Source organism: Oryzias latipes, chromosome 23 (assembly GCF_002234675.1).
Source record: "Oryzias latipes chromosome 23, ASM223467v1".
NCBI classification, from domain to species: Eukaryota; Metazoa; Chordata; class Actinopteri; order Beloniformes; family Adrianichthyidae; genus Oryzias; species Oryzias latipes.
Window position 1 is genome coordinate 11239843 of NC_019881.2, and position 19544 is coordinate 11259386.

Consider the following 19544-nt stretch of genomic DNA (forward strand, 5'->3'; position numbering starts at 1 on the left):
AATAATATAAAGTAGCCTTTAATTATCCCAAAGGGAGGCTGCCTGAACAGACTTTTCACATGTCCTGCACACAAACACTCACACTGCAAAAAAACCCTGTCAGTTAAAAATAAATATCGGAACTATCACTCAGAGAGAGAAACCAGAAGAAACAAAGACTGGTTGTTTGCTGTGGTGATATAGACTGACAGATGTGGTTAGACAAGATTCTCTGTGCACCGCAATATTTTCAAATGACAGTGTGATCTGTAGTGAGAGCAGGGAGCAGAATAATAGAGGAACACCTTGAGAGTTCTGTGGGCGGAAATGCCTTGTTGATGCCAGAGGCATCAGAATGCCCTTCCCACTGGCGTTTCAAACAGGAAGTACCTGCTGGCTCCAAGAATCCTACAAATAGGATTCTATAGAGAAATAAACAGCTTTTATTCAGTCATTCGATTGGTCAGAAATAACCCTTCTGGCTCTGTTCTTGATAATCTTCATTTTTGTATATAATTTTTTTTGCAGCCTAAGTTATTTTACCAGTAGTTAATAAACTGACCAATCAGATGCCCCAATAAAAGTATGTGATCTCAGGTCGAGCATTCAAAACGTTCAGTTGACAGGTTTTGTAAAGCCCACTTTACAGTGGTAGGGGTGTGGCCTCCCAACAAGTTCACTCCTAGTTGGCCAGAGTGGTTTCCATTGAAATTCTGACACAGACTAACCCAGACCAATCACTGCTAACTGATGAATTCTGGTTCCAAAATAACGACATCCCAAAAATGGTGACTGAATCAACGCCATTTCAATTGAGCCGGAAGTAAACAATTTCTTTATGGATGATGTCACACTCACTCAGTCAAGTTCTCTGATACAGTCAATGGTTAGCCATTACTGTTGTAGAGTATTCTCCCCTTATTTATGGGACTTTGGGACTAGAGATTCCTGCAAATACGCCAAATAAACTGTACCGTTGCGTACTATAAAACGCACAATAGTCACTCTGTGCCTTAAAACTAGGAGACAGTGCTTCCTCCATCAGTTTAGATGTCATTTTCTTCCACAAGAAGCCACTTTCATCCATCATTCATTTTTTCAGATGATTATTCTCTGTGGTTATCTTCTTCTGCGTATCGGGTTTTATCCGGTCGCTTCTGAGTCAGCTGATTTCTCCATGCAGGGCCACAAACTTTGGTTGACAGCGATTCAGTTGCCGGTAAAACCCGCTGTGAAATATTCCTTGGCAGTCGGTAAGGAAGCCGATGGGCCGGCATGCGATTCATCTCTGCTCCCCTCCTCCCCCCACAGCACCTCCTTCGTACACAAAAGCCTCACGCAAGCTTCTTGAGTTGAGTTTTTGTGATGAACTGGAAGAGTTCAATCAGGGGAACACTGTATTTGGATCTGAAAGTAGTACATTGTAGCAGAAAAGCCATGAATGCACAAACATGCAAACTCCTCACAGAAGGGACCAGACCCCGATTTGAACCAGGATTTTCTCAGAGGCAACAGTGCTAACCACTACACCACATTAACACTTACATGTTTCATTTTAAAATAAGAGGCCTTTATCAATTCACTTTTCACCATTGTATTTAACCGTCCTGAAGATCTTTACCGTTATCTTGATGTTTTTAAGACTGTAACAGAATACTGGTAATTAGCAGCTGTCATAGTTATTTTTGCTTTCTAATGAACAAAAAAAAACTTGTTCACGTTTTTATTGTTCATTAGATAATTGAGTATTTCCCATACATGTAAAAAATAATTCTATAGTTCTTCTTTGGACATCCTTTGGATTTTTGGGGGATTTATTGGGTTTGGAATAAAAGATACTTTCTTTTTTTAAATTTTATTAATTTTTTTTTACAGACATCTTTTGACATTCAAAGGTTTTCCTTGTGGTCCAAACAGGCACAAAAAATAATTGAGAGTCCATGAAAACTGTGGGATTTATTCAAATCCACATTTGGGGTCTCCTGAACGAAATCTCCTTAAGAATGACCTCAGGAGCAGAAACCTGCAGACGGCTGTCATCATTTTTTGTGATCAAAATGTTCACTTTAGCTGTTTTCAAAGCTAACAAATCCTTTTTCATGTTCAATGATAAATCAATTTCTAATTATGAAATACTGAGCAGCCCCCACCCTCCTGTTTGGCCACAGATGAATTTTCTTCTTGATTGGGAAACAACTTAAATTACTCAAGTAAAACAAAGAACAGGTTAGAAAGAAAAAAAAACAGCAAATTTACACTTGGGTTACAAATCTATCCTCTGAAATCATACAAGATAATCTGAAGACTGACCACCACCACACCTGACGCTATGTTTGTGGGAACTGAGGGGAGGAAAGAGATGCTTTTGATTGGAGAGTTGAAGAGGCTGTAGATCTGCACAGAAGAGCTGGGGTCGGCCTGCAAGGGAACAAGACGCTGTTACAGACAGACATGCAGCAGAAAAAAGGACAATGAGTTTTTATCTCAACTTCTTCTCTGCTGACTGTGTACAGGCGGGGGGTCATATGAAGCCCTTTTAGAAATCAGTCACCCCCCCATCATGACCTCAGGTGTAGCGATGGATGGAGAACATAGTTTTAATTCAATCACCATCTGGTTTCATTTACACCTGCTGGGTTTAACTGCTCACTTAAACTGAACAGAACAAACGGTTGTCTAAAAAAAAAAAAAAGACAAGAAGCTGCTTAAAAACAAAATCGATGCTTTCTGTTTATTAAATGGATGAATCTTTTTGAAAGTGCAGATCAACTTGTCTGACACTTATAGGAAAAAGGTAAATAAAGTTTATCGTCACCATGCGTTACACTCCAGAATGAAGTTTTCATTTCCAAACGGATAACATGAACAAGTAATATCTGTTTGTCCAGCTTTACTTTCAGGACATTGCAAGCTGAAGAAAAACTGGAAGCAGTTGGAAAATGGTTTGTAAACTATGGGAACACTGTTGAAAAAACAGCCGGAAAAACGGTTGATAAAAGAGCTGAAATTTGTTAAAGAACAATTGGAGAACAGCAAAGAAAAAGTTGTTGCTAAATAACTGAAAACTATGGAAAAACTGTAGGAAGGCTGTTTGAAAACAGCCAAAAAATTCAGGGAAAATTGTTGGAAAACAGCTAAACATTAGCTTTTTGCTGATGCGACCTCCTAGCTGCCATGCTAAGTTGTTCTAAGCATCCTTCATGTCAGGAAATGTTTCTAGCTTTGCTCATGTGAGAAGAGAGAGAACATCAAACTCATAACCACAGCCTGCAGTGACCACAGGAAGGGGCGTGGCCAGAGCTGGGCTTTGGTGTTTCATCTTCTACCACCAGAGCTTTAGCTCCAGAGTTCACATACTGTCGACTACTGCAGCTCTTCAACCGTTTTACGCGACCAACGTAATTCCAGTGGTCATATGCAACACTTCTTTATTCTGTTGCAGAAATCAAAGCAAAAACAAAAAGCCGCTTTCCTCTAACCACGTGTATCGCTGAATCTGTCAGAATCTGCTGATACACGTAGATGACGTAAATGGCCGAAGAGTTACAGTAGGCCAAAGACAGTGTGTTATTTAGGTGTCGCCAGTAGCATCTCCGGCATTTATGGGTTCAAGATAAGCAAAGGAGAAAATCTCCTAGATTTAAGGAAAACCAAACCAAATGCTCTACCACTTATATACAGGAGAAAACAGAAACAGAAAGCTAACAGGACAGCAAATACACAAAAGGAACTATACTTTTCCTGCCAGTGATTCTGATCAACTTGGTTGATAGTGACTGAAGGGAGACATGCTGACAGAGTTCCTGCTTCACCCTTAGAACACACTCAGCCCCACTGAGATCTTCAGAGTGAACTCACCTGGGTCTCCCTCTATGGCGGTTACATGTTGGACTCTGTTCAAACAGAAGAACAGTTTTAGTTCATTGCTGGTCAATAAATAGTTTGCTGTTGTCGTGCTAGACTCACCCCAGGTGTAGTCTTTGGCCAGGCCGCTGTGGGTGACCTTGCAGGTGTACCTGGCTCCCTGCTTTGGTGTGAAAGGAGCGCTCTTTGTCAGGTGAAAGTGCCAGTTCTGTTTGAACGCCAGGTCGGTCTGCTTGGCCTCTGGTAGCTCCTGGTCATCCTCCATAAGCCGGATGGTGATGTCTGGGGGGTGGAAGTTGCTGACGTGGCAGATCAGGGTGTTTTCCTTCCCATACTGGCCAGGGTCACGACTGTACACCTGGACTGTCGGAGGGGCTGAAGCCCACAGGAGGAGGAGGAATGACAACAACTCAATCTTTGCACCAACTATCATTTTTCAGACAGAATCGTTAGAAAAGCATGTTCACTTTGCGTTTTATACTCTGATGTCAGTGATTTGAGTTTTTTTATTTTTGGAACTGTTGAAACTGGACACCATTTGTGAGTCATTTCCTGCCAAAGATGAACACATTTTAAATATTTTATTAAACACTGACTAAATTGTGCTGGATGCTCCCTGCTTCTGCTCAACAGTAACTTCAGCAACCCAATGACCCCGAAAGAGGTTCAGTGGGTTCTAAAAATCCATTATTAAACATTCTGAGGCAAAAAATGATTTGATTTATTTACTTTTTTCAAGTCAGCCCAGTTTGAAATGGATTCAAAATGAACAAAATTCATCTCGACTCCAAATGTGTAATGATTACAGAATAAAGACAGAATTCTTCTTACTTTCAAAATAAAAGGAGCCGGATTGATCTAGATCAGAACATTACAGGAGTCCAACATTCTCTCATTATTTGGACTGATTAACGTGAGACTCAACAGCTAGAACACCACTGATGAAAGCTGAACTCCGGTGTTTTTTTTTTTTGCATGGAAGTTTCATAAATGTGTGCTGGTTTGCTCCAGAAATGCAGGGAATATTATAGATTAGCAGGCTTTCCACTGAAGAAAATGGCGCAGATTGAGGAAAGTGAAAGTGAAAGTAAACTGGGGGAATTTCCACTGACCAGACTGAACTTTGGGTTATCTGGATTTAATAGAAAATATGAAAAGAAAGAAAAAACTCTAAAAAGAAATAATAAAATCAATATGATATGCTGAGTTTAATGTTCCTTATTTAAGTGAAAAGAGTAAACAAATGACAGTTTTTTTTGTTAAATTATTAGGTGTTAGAACAATAACATTGTAATAACTGACCTCAGCAATGTCCTCTACTTTTAATAAAGTTAAATTGTAAAAATAATTCCGATAAATTATTAAATAAGGGGGAAGTGGAAACCTTTCAAAGAAGGTCTTCAGACCGTCAACAGAACAAAATCCTTAATTTCTAAAGTCGCGTTCAGGTTTTTGAATAAAAGCTAATACTTACATGTTTTGGAGAACGCTGCGCAGCAGAAAGCCGCCAGAGCCGCAATGAAGAAAAGCTCTTTCATAGTTTCTTCCAGAGGACAATCAAACGCGTCCGTCTGTTTCAAAGCCCGACGAGACTATGGAAACGAAGCCCAACGGCGAGGGTGAAAATCTGGATATGCTCCGCCCACGACCGGATACTAGCCAATCATAATTTTACCTCACTGCGTTTCCAGGAAGAATAGAGAGATCGACGTTTGGTCGTTTGACGGTCTCATCGTGAAGATGAGATTTCTGTCAACATTGACGTCATAGCCAGGGTTTTGAGGAACAATTTAGATTGGTTAACAGACGTTCTTCTTTTGGAGCAGAAGTATCAATATCTTCTATCTAAACATGATTGATGTTAAACTGCATTTAGACAGAAAACTATAAAATATTTATATTTGTTGAGAGACATTTAGTAGCAAACTTTTAAATAATAGCATCGAAGGGTAGGAGCAAAGCCTGTTTCTCAGGTTTAGACTTAGCTTAGTTTAGTATCACATGATCCAGAAGAACTCCACACCCTGATCTGAATACTTTGGTTAGACAATATGACAAAAACCAGTAATACCAGGAGTACATCTTCTGTTTCTATTGTGATTTTTTTTAGTCTGAATAGATCTGCTTCTCTTTACTCGGAACTTCTTTTGATTTATTTGAAGTTTACAAAACTAAACAAGTTATTTCAGTTGAATGACCATTTGTTGTTTTTTATGTGAAAACATATGATTCCTTAAAGACAGAAAACAGGTTTGGAAAGACCCACAACTCCGATGCTTTTCTCTTTCGTTTCTTCAGCTTGTGACCTGAAGGAGGTCAACACAAACAGCAACACAACCTTAAAGCGAAACATAAGAGAGAAGAGCAGTTTTTCACTCCTGAAATAAACCATGCACTTAAAAAAAAGCATCATTTCCTGTGTTTGTAAAATCGACATGTTTGTTTTCTAAATTGAAGGAGAGAATTACACTTTATAGTCACTACTTCTTCTTATAATGAAACTAATAGTATTAAAACAGTCTATACGTTTTTCAAACACAGTAATATTGTTGTTTTTTGATATAATAATTACTCCACAGTAATACTGCAGGGCACTGAAAAGGACAGCTAAGTTCTGGGATTTCCAAAGGGCTGTAAACAACATTTGTGACAATAAATTTGACTTCCTGGTTTGTTGGAAAGTCTAAAGTCCCTTTAAAGTAACAATAAGATGTGCTCTGTTTAAATAAAACTATAAACATTTTCTGCATTTGTTTTTTAAAAGACAATTCTTTTTGGAAGCACTGTGAGGTCGTGTGATCTTGACCTGAGGACAAAACGGCAAACTATTTATTCAACATGATGAGCTAAGTGGCATTTTGTGTGGTCTGTTCAGGATTTTTTAAAACATTTCCAAAAATAAATGCCTCATAAGTGCATCAGCCTGTGTTACCTATTCTAACAGTGAAAGACCTTCACGTCAGTTTTTGCTGTGAGCTGAACTCTGCTGCACACTGACACAGTTGAACCTGATCGGTGGCGGTGGGGAAGGCAGGGACTTCCCATCACCCATTCTGGCACCGACTGCAACGCTTAAGCTTTTTACCTGAACGGTTTCCTCATGTTTAAAAAGCTCTGAGAAAATGAATCCCCAGATAAAATCATCAGCATAATTTTAGAGGTTTCAACCATTCTGGTATGAAAATGTTGAGCTCCCTCAGCAAAATTCCTGCTTGTTCTTTTGGCTTTGCTCAATTTTTTGTTTTTATAATTATTAAGCTGTTTGATGTTAATTTAAAATCAAAGAAATTCACTTTAAATCCTTAAAAATTGAAGCTCTTTGAGAATGAAGACGAAATACATTTAAATTGTACTCATATATGAAATGTTTTTTTTATTAGTTTTTATGAAATCAAGTGTTCACCTCTACAGATTTGTCATTTAGAGCTGTAATGCAGTATTAATTAAAACAAGGATACAAAAATTTGGCAAAATCAGCAGCTTTAAAATATTTCTAATTATATATTTATAAAAATTTATTTGTATCATTGAAACTAAATTAAACCCTCGTCTCCTAAAAAAAAACTTGTTATTAAAAGTTGTTTTGTTTGCTTTCATTTTACAAGGACTGATCGTTAAATCTGCGGCTTTTACTCTGAAGTTTCGCCACCGGAAGTACCAAAGGGAGCGGAAGTACCGGCTTGTGGAGTAGCGTCTCGTGTCTGTTTGCAGCATGTCTGCTATAGGAGTTCACTTTGGCTACACCTGCGCGTGCGTGGCGATTTTTAAGGTAAACCCAGATCTTTCTCGGGCCGTTCTCAGTCCCTCCATCTAAAGGTGACCGGCTGCGGTGCCACATGTTCGGCTGTGGTCTTTAGTCTGCCGCCGACTTCAACTCCCACTCTCTTAGCATCTTTACTACCACCATAATAAGTTATAAGCGAACTGTTAAGTAGTTGATCTGTTTTGTTAGTATTTACATTTCCAACAAGCATGAGTCAGTCAAAATAAAGGTCACCTGCAATATTGCACATAAAAACAAAGACTTTCTAAAGAAATCTGAGACAGATACTTCTGTGTGGGAGGGGCCAACTCACTGCTGCACTTTATTAGACAGTAATCAGCACGTGCTTCACTTAAGAGTCTAACTGATCCTAGCATAACTTTAAAAATGTGTTTTGTCTGGTCAGCAACCACCTCTCTAAGGAGGAGATGGTCTGAAAGTGTGTTTTCGAAATTTCACTGATAGAACAAAAAAGGATGTGGCCAAAATGTTTCATGGAAAAGTCGAAGTGCTGTCAGTTGAGACGCTCCTGGGTGTGTAAACTTACCTCTGCGCACCTGCAGACGCAGCCAGCCGCAGTCACCTCGTGTCGGACTGCAGGGGGTAACTGTAAAATGAATGCACAGAAACCGCAACGATGCATTGTGAGTGTAAACGTGTTGGTGCATACATGTCTGCTTGTGTGCTGCTCAGGATGGACGTGCTGATGTGGTCGCCAATGATGCTGGAGACAGAGTGACCCCCGCTGTGGTGGGCTTCAGGGACACGGAGCAGGTGACTATCGCTTCAGATCACAGGGGTGGATTTAAAGGCAGATTTACAAAGACAATCTATGGATGACGGCAAACAGAACAACACAAAGCGTTTGCATATATTGTCAGCAATGGAATATAAAAGTCCATTTGAAATGACACGGGTTTCCATGGTAACGGGTTTTTATTTGTAGATTGTAGGTTTAGCAGCGAAGCAGGGAAGAATCCGCAACGCCGCCAACACCGTGGTTAAAGTGAAGCAAATGCTGGGGAGAAGGTAAAGTAATGAGACACCACAGTGTTAGATGAAAGTTTTCTCCTGTGCATTTTCTTCTCTGCAGTGCTTTTCCTCAAATTATAAAAATCTTGATCTGGGGTCAAAACCATTTTTTTAATGTATGCAGTTATCAAAGTGGAAGTTACAGGGGGACAAAAAAGTATTTGTCAGTCTCTGATTCTTTAAGTTCCACTTTAAAAGATGAGTTTGGTCTGTAATGAGCTTCATGGAAACACCTCAGCTATGAGAGACAGAACGTAGAAAATAAATATTTACCTCCTATAAACAAACCGACCTGTTATTTCTTCTTTAAGAAGTTATTCTATCTTCCACTCATTACCCGTATGAATGTTGTTTGTTTGAGTTGGTTATCACCTATTATGAAGCATGGCGGTGGAAGCATTGCGGTTTGGGGCACATTTATTTGCAAAGGGGACAGAAGTACTGATTGGTGTGAAGGAAAAGGATGAATGGAACAATGTATGGTGAGATTATGGACTACATTTTATATCCATGAGTGAGAACATTGAGGATGAAACATGTTTGGGTCTTCCAGCATGACAATGATCCCAAACACATCGCCGTGGCAACCAAGGAGAGTCTAAGTAAAAATCCTTTCACGGTTCTGGAAGGTTTTAGCCAGTCTCTAGCCCTCAATCCAGTAGAGAATCTGTGGAGACAGCGGCTAGTCTGTGTGGCCCAGCAACAGCCCCAAAACATCAGAGCTCTTGAGGAGATCTGCATGGAAGAATGGGCCAACATGACAGCTACAGTGTAAACCTGCTGGAGCCCTGCAGGAAACCTTTGATCCCTGTCTACCAGAGTTACATTACAAAGTATTGAAGTAAACTTTTGTTATTGACCAAATGTTTATTTTTTGCTCCATTATATAAACAAATTCTTTAAAAATAAAAAATAAATGTGATTTTTTGGATTCTGTTTTTTTCCATTCTGTCTCTCACAGTGAAAGCCTTTCTAGGATGAATATTCATCATTCAAGAAGAGCTGCACAACTTACTGAATCTGACTGGCAACCTTTTTTCCTCCCCTGGCAGCAACTTTTTTCATATTTGTTTTGTATATTGCAACGATACCACCCAGTTTTTCAGAGTACTGCCCGCATCTACATCATTAAAATCATCAATGTCAGCCGATGTCAGCAGAGTGGGATAAGAATGGTTGATCATCTTCTAGCTTAAAAGTCTTTTGTCTCCTTTTTTTAACAGATTTGATGATCCTGAAACAAAAGTTCACCAAACTGAAACCAAGTGTCAGGTAAGCGGTTGTTTTTTTTTACAAAATTTTGAATCTAATGTAATCTAAACCAGGGAAGGGGTGTTCCTTCATTTCTGCAGGTTTAAATCCAGCATAGATCCAGTAGACTAGACGTTACTGATTCTAGTTCAGGAGATTTGAGACTTTAGGTTCTTCTGGTTCAGAGATCATTACTGAAAAGCACTAAAAATTTGTCCTGAAGTTTTTCTCTAATAATAATAATTAGCAACGCTCTAGCTCTAAACCAACGTCTTTATTTTGGTGATTTAGAGCAGTGTTTTTCAACCAGTGTGCCGCGGCACACTAGTGTGCCGTGGGAGATGGTCAGGTGTGCCATGGGAAATTGCCCTCATTAACTGATCAAAAACATTTCCCATCTCCAGGAAATCAGCTCTTTGTTCATCCAAACAGGCCCTGATAAAACACTGAGTAGTTAGGAGTATAAAAGATCAGAAAATTATTTTTCTTTGTGTTTATTTAATTCTATTAAAGACATTTTGATAAGAATGACGGTACCGCGATTTAGCTGCAAATAAAGCTTTTTGCGGCAAAGTCCCGCCGCTTTAACTGTCTCCGCCAATCATTCTTGAAGGCTTAATCACATGTCAGCAGTCTGACCAATCAGAAGTGGTTAAAGTCTTCACTTCCTTGTTCCTATTTAGCTCAAAAAGCCTCTCAGTTCCAACAAAAATACCAGCTAAAGCTCATGTTTAGCGGTGTAGCTTTCCACAGAATCCGTGGATCAATACAGACTATGAGTTTCTGCTTTTTTTTTTTTTGGATGCTGGTGTGCCACGAGATTTTTGTCTAGGTTGAAGTGCGCCGTGGCTCAAAAAAGGTTGAAAAACACTGATCTAGAGGAACACATGGATCATCAGAAACGAGCTTCTCGGGCTGAAAACAGAACTAAACAGAAATTTAAGCTTATTCTTGTTTGCTTCAGCTCCAGCATGTAGTAGTTTAAAACGTTTTCTGAAGTTGTACTTTCCAGTCTCCTGTGTCTTGAGTTTTTTGGGCTGTCCTCTGGGGGGCTGCGCTCTGAGCAGTGCCAGAAAACCAGAGGAGAATGCTGGATTTGTCCGTCCACCTCATCAGTTCAGCCTTGAAATGTGTTGAAGTGCATCCGCCTTCCTGCTCAGTCTGTAAGGCTCCTGCATGTGTTGGTGGTTTGCAGGTCGTAAGCAAAGACGGGAAGCCTTATTATGAGATCACAGTGGGACAGCAGCCGCAGCACGTCGCTCCAGAGGACGTGGCGAAACTCATCTTCAGCAAAATGAGAGGTAACCCCCAAACAGCAACACAACCTTCTAAGCAAACCTCCATCCGTTTTGGAAGACGGCGCTGAGGTTTCTCCAGAAGAAATCCCATTTCCATTGTGTGGTTTATCGCCCTTAAAGGCTGTTTCCTTTAGTGGATTTTAAACAACAGAGTTGAGCCTTAAGTGAGGTTCAGGATCATTCTGATCTGAAAAGGCGTCTTTCTCTGTCTAGTTTGGTGCTTCTCTGTTTGGGTTTTACCTTCACTTAAGATGAAGAATGTTAAAAGCTGCTCATCGGTGTTGGCCAAAATGATGCCGGGCTTCCACAAACACGCGGCGCCGTCCGTCCCTTTAGGGCGTCGCACTGATGAAAGGGGTTTTGAAAAGAGCTGGAACGAGTATCTGAATACTCAGATGGTAGCCAGAAGAAACGAACATTTGTGCCATCCAAGGTCACTGATTCACGATCTTTATAAAATATTGTAAAGTTAAAAAAAACACTTCAGGCAATGTAATTATTGCGCTAAAATGCAGAACACTGTTGGATTTTAAACTAAAATAACTGATTAAGTTTGGTAAATCCTCAAAGTAAAGTGTCAGGTGGAAGCTCTCATTTCCAAAATAAAGCTGCAAAGTGTTTTTTTAGTAAATGAAAAAATTGAATCTGAAGTACAGTTTAGTGAAATACGTTCTGAAAAAAACTGATTTTGTTTTTAAATATAGTCAACAATTTGAATAAAAAAATATGATCTATGAATTTAGGAATATTTAAAAAAGATCTGGTTATCAATTCTGTGATGTCATGTGACTGTCTGCTAGCTTGGCTGAGAAACCGAACCAGAACGGTCTGCTAAATACTCATCAAATGTTTTGGGAGTTTAAAAAAACAAAAAACTGACTGTTCAATTTGCTGAAACAATCTTAAGGCAAGTCAAATAAATCCCTTCATGCGTTTGACCAATCGAATGGACTCCTTTACATCATTGACCAATAGGATGGAGCCCTTTTGTTTTAGATGTTCACCTCACATGGAGACGAGGGTCATTTGGAGTATAATTTATAAGTTATGTTGACTCTTATTTAAATCAAACTGTTGCATTGAAATGGAAATGACGTTTTTGGTTGTTTTGTTATTTGTTCATAACAAAAGTTAGATCATGATCGCAATTTTGCAGCCATACTAAGCATAAATTTATTTGATTCACAGAAACGGCTCAATCTGCTCTGGGATCGGACACATCTGAGGCCGTCATCACGGTTCCCTTCGAGTTTGCACATGCTCAGAGACGCGCCCTGAGGTACGGCGCATCATTATCCTGCTGCAGCTTTTTGTTCCGTCGGAGGAGGAAACTTTGCATCATCTTCATGTCCTGCAGGGAGGCGGCTGAAGCGGCAGGTTTCCGTGTGTTGAGGATGATCCACGAGCCCGCCGCCGCATTGCTGGCCTACGACGTGGGACAGGACTCTTCGTCCGGGAAGAGGTGAAGAGGATTTCAGGGTGTCGACAGTCCAGCTCATAAAGCTGTCCAAGAGGGGCTTCCTAAAAGTCAGACATTCTGTCTCAGTCAGACGTTAGGTGTTCAGAGGTGGTGCTGCAGAGTGTGCGCTCTGGGCGGGGCTTATGACACGCCTGTGTGTGCTTTTCCACAGCCACGTGCTGGTCTACAAACTGGGAGGAACCTCCCTGAGTGTGACGGTTCTGCAGATAAACGGGGGAATATTCCGGGTTCTCAGCACCAAGACCGACCACGGCATCGGCGGGGAGAGCTTAACCCAGGCCTTGGCCCAGCACCTGGCGTCCGAGTTTAAACGGTAAATCTACGGAAAGTAGACTCACTGGATTTGTGTGTGCGTAATTCTTGATTTGTGACTCATACAATACATTTTGTGTGTTACTGTGTACTTGCAATTGTGTATTCACATGAACAAAAATGACAAAGAAAAAAAAAATACAATTCACACACGCACAGCTTATGGAGTGTTGATCCACCCAATGGCCCGATCCGCTCTGTGGGTGTGTAAAAGGGTCCGGCGCCGCCTGCAATCGCCGTGACTGGTGACCAGTGCTCGGGGAAGAGGCGCCATCAGGAGAGACGCTGCGGAGAGGAAGCAATTATTTCTGGAACAGTTTTTTTTAAGTGATGAGTGTTTTAAAAATGCGTATTTAGACTTTTTTGTCTGAGCTGGAATCTGGCATAAAACTGTACATCTGGATAGTTCCAATAAAGCTCGCCATTTTTGTTTCACCACTAATGTAAAGGCCGTGTCACACAGCCACTACGTACATACTGCACGGATGAAAATTGGTCATGCGTAAAGAAGTGAGAAAAGTTGTGGTTTTTACATGAAATGTTCACAGATGTATCACAAAATAACCAAATGAAAACCAGAGATAAAGTAAAAATAAACCACGCAAAGAACACGTAAATCATCGTAGAGCACGAACCGTGCCTGATTATGGATTAGTGATTTGTCAATTATGTTATTTGAGCGTGATATGTGCACCGCATACGTGATATAAAAGTTATACATCGGTGGAACATGCATGAAAAGTCTGTTAGACATACGTAGAACAGTCGTAGAAAGAGAGAGTTGTGTTAGATTTTTGTAACACTTGCATTTAAACTAAAATATACACAAACCGACAAAAATGTTTGAATAGCTCAAAACCGAATTTACGTAAAGACCTGTCAGCCAAAACCCTCGATGGACATCTGCCCACATCAAGGAATGAGGGACGCAACAAACACGTGTGAAGGACGTCTGTCACGCATGGATCACAAAAGACTGAAATTTCATTTGTGGAAAATGCTAAAATTGTATGTAGTGGCTGTATGACACGGCCTTAAGCTTGGAGTTGTGAGGGACTGTAAGTTAGCATGTTAACAGATGGATGATGGGAAGTGGGGATGGGCTTACTCAACAACTCCGCCCACAACTCCGAGGTGAATTTTGGATGAACTGTACTGGCGCTCTGCAGAAACTGTCACAGAAAATGACATTTGTGATGAAGTTTTTTTAATTTAGGCTAAAACGCTATAATCCCATTTCAAAGACCACTGAGAATCTATTGAAAATAGATCTGAGATGATCGGAGTGGGGTTTTATATGAGGCAGAGTTCACCGTTGTTGTCCTTCACTAACATGGAGTCAGCACACTGGATGAGGATGGTCCATCATGGAGATGTGTTTGTCCTACAGCGTCTACAAGCATGATGTGAGCAGTAACGCCCGCGCCATGCTGAAGCTGATGATCAGCGCAGACATGACCAAACACTCGCTCTCCTCACTGGGATCCGCCAACTGCTTCGTGGACTCCCTGCACGACGGCATCGACTTCGAGTGCAACGTGTCCCGGTGAGCGTGCTCCCTGGGTCCACGGGTACCGCCTTCAGACCGGGCTTCATCCCACTTTGATCCCGTTATCCTCTGTGTGCCATTCAACCTGAAGGACATATGTGGAGTTATGCTTGTCGGGATTGTGTTTGTCATCACATTTCTTTAAAAGTTAATGTAACGCTGTCGGCGTGAAAAGCCGGCAGGAGGAAGTGACGTCATGATGTGGTCTGTTCACAGAGCTCGCTTTGAGCTGCTCTGCTCCTCCCTCTTCAACAAAAGCATCCAGCCAATTAGGTCTGTGCTGGCAGAGGCGGGGCTGTCCACCTCAGATATTAACAAGGTAAGTCATGTGACATCCAACATCCATCTGTAGGAAAGGTTAGAGAGATTTTTTGCTGCAAAACCTTTTTTAACTGAGTAAATGTAACTTGTTTCATCTGCATTGTTTTATTTTGAAAGTCTCTTTGGCCTTCCTGCTGCAGGTGGCTCTCTGTGGGGGCTCGGCCAGGATCCCTCGGCTGCAGCAGCTGATCCGGGAGATGTTTCCTGACGTGGAGCTGCTGAACTCGGCGCCTGCTGATGAGGTCATTGCTGTGGGAGCGGCTTTAGAAGCCGGCCTGCTGGTGGGCAGAGAAGGCCTGGCGCCGGAGGAGGAGTCCGTCACCGTGGATGTTTCTGCTGCTGACATTTTACTAAAGGTAAACTAAAGTGACCTGAAACCTTTTCTTCCGATGAAACTACAAAGCTTTCAAAAATACTGAAGATCTTGCTGAAGTCCATGAACGGGTCCAGGTTTGCTCCAAACTAAAGTCCTGAAGATTGTTGGTTACAGTCTTTTGGACTTTACATCAAATCCAAATGTTTAATGGGACCTGAGACACGGCTCAGTTTGGGATTATTTAATGTGGATAAAGCAATGGGGATGCATTTAGACGTCAACATCTCCTGGTTTGGTTGCAGGAGGTGGATGAAGCCGGAGCGGAGACCTTCACGCTTCTCCTTCCGTCAGGAACTCCCCTTCCTGCCCGCAGACATCACAGCCTGCCTGCAGACGGACAGCTGTCCTCCCTCTGTCTGGAGATATACCAGAGATTCTCCTCGGAGCGGCCGGACCTTTTGTCCAAGGTACGGAGCCAGAATCAAACCGCTGGCGGCAGACCCATGCCGTTCACCCTCTCAGCTTCCCATCTGTCAAATGAAAAATTTGCTTTTAGTCAAACGTTTTTGGGATGGTAAGCATGAAAACCCTCCATCTGAAGAGTGTGGGGGGGTTCTATCAAGGTTGAGGGTTTGATGCTGTCAGATGCTCTGGTTTCTTGAGAGAGAGTGGGGCGGGTCCCTGTCCCCTGGTTTATGCCCCGGGCAGGATTACATCCCTTATTTAGATGCTAAAAATCATTTTGAGCTGATGTGGTTCTGCTGAGTTCACATCTGTGGTGCAGAGCGTCAGTTTGTCTCGTCGTTATAAGATTGCATGTTATCATGTTATTTACTGCGTCCTGGTCCTGAATACAAGCGGCTGAAAAGAGTTCCCTCTGTAGGGGCGCTGGGCGATCCCTTAGAGATAGGGGGGAGGAGTTTGGCACCCGGAGAGAGCTCTGAGTAGAACCGCTTCTCCTCCACATCCAGAGGAGCCACTTGAGGTGGGTTAGGCATCTGGTCCGGATGCCTCCCAGGTGCCTCCCTTAGGAGGTGTTCTGGCCATGTCCCACTGGGTGGAGGCAGACCCAGGACACACGCTGGAGAGACTATGTCTCTCAGGTGGCCTGGGAGGGTTTCGGGGTCCTCCCAGAGGAGCTGGAGGAAGTGGCTGGGGAGAGGGAAGTCTGGGCATCTTTGATTAGACTGCTGCCCCCACGACCCTGTCCCGGATGGATGGATGGATGGATGGGATGGATGGATGGGTGGATTTTTTTCTAAAGAAACAAATTCACAAAGAATCGGGGATATAGGGAAAAACTCTGGATGTCGTAACAGCGTTTGTTTGTTTTTTTCACTTCAGTTTTTCAGGAGAGGGAGGTAATTGTGTTGAGGTGGTAGACACACCTCATTTAGTGTTTTCTACATATTGATCTCACTGTGTTCAGTGTGTCTGACTTATAGGGGCCTAAAAATAATACATGAAAAACCTTTTCAATGTTTCTTCAATGTCCACATTTGTGATTTAAAGACCGGATTTAGTCAGTGAGTCATTACAACTTCATCATTTGAAAAAGCCATGACCCCAAGACGTTGCTGAACGGACGAGCTGCACCACTTGACCACAGCGCCTCCAGGTTGGTAGTAGACAGTCAGGTGTTGCTGGTGAACTTGGTGAGTCTCAAAGTGTCATCAGCAGACGTGCATCAAGAACCAGAACTGCAGTCAGAGTTTGTGACAGACTCAGAAGTGGAGCCCCACCAGTGACAGACCACAACCATGACCAGAACCTAAGGACCTCTGACCCCAGACATGGTTTAGCAAACGCCACACAGCTGCAGGGCTGTTTACCAGATGTGAGGGGCACTAGGGTTTCCAAACAAACCATTCACAACCAACTCCACCTCTTTGACTGGAATGACAGACGTTCATTGCAGGTGACTCCACTGACACCAAGACACCGCCGTGAATGTCTGCAATACGAGACCATGTGACCTGGACAGTGCAGCAACAGTCTACCATCCTGTTCACTGATTAGTCTGGATATACATCACCAGTCAGAGCAAAACCCATTTGGTTCTTGTAGATGGTTCAGTCGTTGCAGGTAATTACCTCAGAAAGGTCATAGAACCTTCATCTCCCCCCAATTCCACCCGAACACCCCAACGTTCTATTCATGGATGATAATGCTTCACCACATGGTGCCAGAAGTGGGCGTGGCCTCATACGGTATGACCAACAATGACCTCTGACCTGAACCCCATTGAGCACATCTGGGACCAGCTGAAGCAGAAACTGGATGTGATCTGCGAAACTGCATGGAGAACTTGTGGAGGAGTGGAGAGCCTCAGAACATCATGAGTCTAGTGAGGAGCAGGAAACGCCGCAGTCGAGCTGTCATTGGTGGAAATACCCGCTATGGACACGGTCAATGTTTGTTTGGGTCTATTTATATTATTGTCTTCATTTGTGGATACTAAATATATGCAAAAAGCACTCAGGAAAATGACTAAATCTCTCTTAACTTATTGTGAGCAGAGTATTTGTGAAACAGTGACTGAATTTTAATTCATCAGTTTGTTTCTAGTTTGCGGCTTTTAATGACAGGCATTTGTTTTAAGCTAATTTGGGATCAGAAACTTTCTTTTCTGTAAAAGTGTTTTTTCAAAATAAAGCTAATATGTATAACATAAATAATAAACTATCCAATAATTGTAATTAACTCTACCTTTGTCGATATGTCAGATTATGGCTGTAGAGTCATAGTTTTCATATAGAAGCAGCTTTTTTTCTCGCTGCTGTAGTTAAAGGTGTTTTGGAATCAAACAAAAGAAAATATTTCTCATTGCTTTTCCTATTGAAATTGAAGACAAATACTTTTGAATTTGCTGTCAGCAATGTGACTGACAGAAAATTGTGTGATATACTGGGATGAGAAGTTGTAATAGTTCAGCATTCATAGCTGGTCTTTGTGTTGCAGATGATCCTCAGAGAGCTCCAGCCCGTGCAGGACAACCGCTGCATCGACGCCGTGGTGACCATGAAAAGGTGAGAACTCCTCCATCCGTGCATGCCGCGGCCCTCTGTCTGTTGTCGACCTTCACCGTTCTCCGTCTTTCAGGGACGGCTCTCTGCACGTCTCCTGTGTGGACCGGAGCACCGGAAGGTCGGAGGCCGTCACCATTGCAGCTGCTGCTGTATGACAGACCTTTTTATACTCAATAAACGGCATCAAGTGAAGGTTCCTGCGCCCGCTGGTTTCAATCAATCATTATTAAAAAATGATCTTCAAGACATAGTCAATGATTGACAAATATTTGTTAATGAAAAATCAGTTAGAAGCTGTAAATGTGTTAAAAATAAAAGTATAATTTACGTTTTTATTAATAATAATAGGGAAAATAGTCATTATCAGTATAGTATCCATTATCTGTATTGATACCTTAACTATTTATTATATATATATATATATATATATATATATATATATATATATATATATATATATATATATATATATATATATATATATATATATATATATATATATATATATATATATATATATATATATGTGTACATGCATTTTTAATGGATGATTATATTTAATTATGATTATCCATTTAGATTTTTTTCTCCACATGTCGTTACTCAAGTAACCATCCACATTCAGTCACTACACGCTTTCATCATGTTTTTGTCTTTTCCTTTTGTTTCTTTTTCAATAAATGAGTCCTGTTGAAGCAGAAATAAGACGGTGAGGCAGATAGGGGGCGCCACAGCCAGCGCCACACACACTGCCCGTCTTCATTTTCAGCTGCCATACAGTAGAGCAACACTACAGGAAAGAAAATAAAAATCTCAATAAACATTGATGTTAGAAATCACATTATCTACAACGAGGAGACAAGCGTCTCCAGATTTAGAATGGAGTTCAGGGACTCATCTAGGAGCAGAACCAGCAGCTTCAGCTCTGAAGGTGACCACGCCCCTCAATCAGATCAGTTTTGCTTTCACTGAGTGGACTTTGTCATTGGGGATGGAACTTTTCAGGTTGAGGCAGATTCCAGCGGCAGAGGAATCTTCTGACATCCCCGTCTGTCTGCTTGATCCAGTCAACATCTGGTCCCAGAAACGATGGTTTCTGAAGGCCTCGAGACATTGCTTTGATTTTATGAGAAGGAAAACTTTCATCAAAACACACATTCATGTAAATACAAGATGCCTAAAAAAATATTGATTTTCAAAATCTACTTTAAATGCATTTAGAGCACAAAAACATAAAATGTTATCAGCTAACCAATCAACACTACAGTGTTCCTGTTTGTTTACTGAAAAGTATTTAGTGTCTCGATGCACTCTGAAATAAATGAGTCATACACATCGAGTTACAGTGGA

At 41.5% G+C, this 19544-nt stretch overlaps 2 protein-coding genes across 3 annotated transcripts; one reads left to right on the forward strand and one right to left on the reverse strand.

The window, feature by feature from the left end:
- Positions 1-1818: 1818 nt before the first annotated feature.
- On the reverse strand, positions 1819-5450 carry orla-b2m (b2-microglobulin). 2 transcript variants are annotated; one of them, XM_023952071.1, is made up of 4 exons: positions 5318-5450; positions 3946-4218; positions 3838-3872; positions 1819-2415 (listed from the first exon to the last, which is right to left on the reverse strand). In XM_023952071.1, exons 1-3 carry the CDS (start codon positions 5379-5381, stop codon positions 3859-3861), a joined length of 351 nt encoding a protein of 116 aa, XP_023807839.1. In that variant the 5' UTR covers positions 5382-5450; the 3' UTR covers positions 1819-2415; positions 3838-3858.
- A 2032-nt stretch (positions 5451-7482) lies between these two features.
- On the forward strand, positions 7483-18390 carry hspa14 (heat shock protein family A (Hsp70) member 14). Its single transcript, XM_004082988.4, has 14 exons — positions 7483-7612; positions 8300-8380; positions 8553-8635; positions 9862-9910; positions 11085-11190; positions 12376-12466; positions 12545-12649; positions 12819-12980; positions 14370-14525; positions 14745-14847; positions 14990-15205; positions 15468-15632; positions 18127-18194; positions 18268-18390. Exons 1-14 carry the CDS (start codon positions 7556-7558, stop codon positions 18347-18349), a joined length of 1524 nt encoding a protein of 507 aa, XP_004083036.1. The 5' UTR covers positions 7483-7555; the 3' UTR covers positions 18350-18390.
- Positions 18391-19544: the final 1154 nt, after the last annotated feature.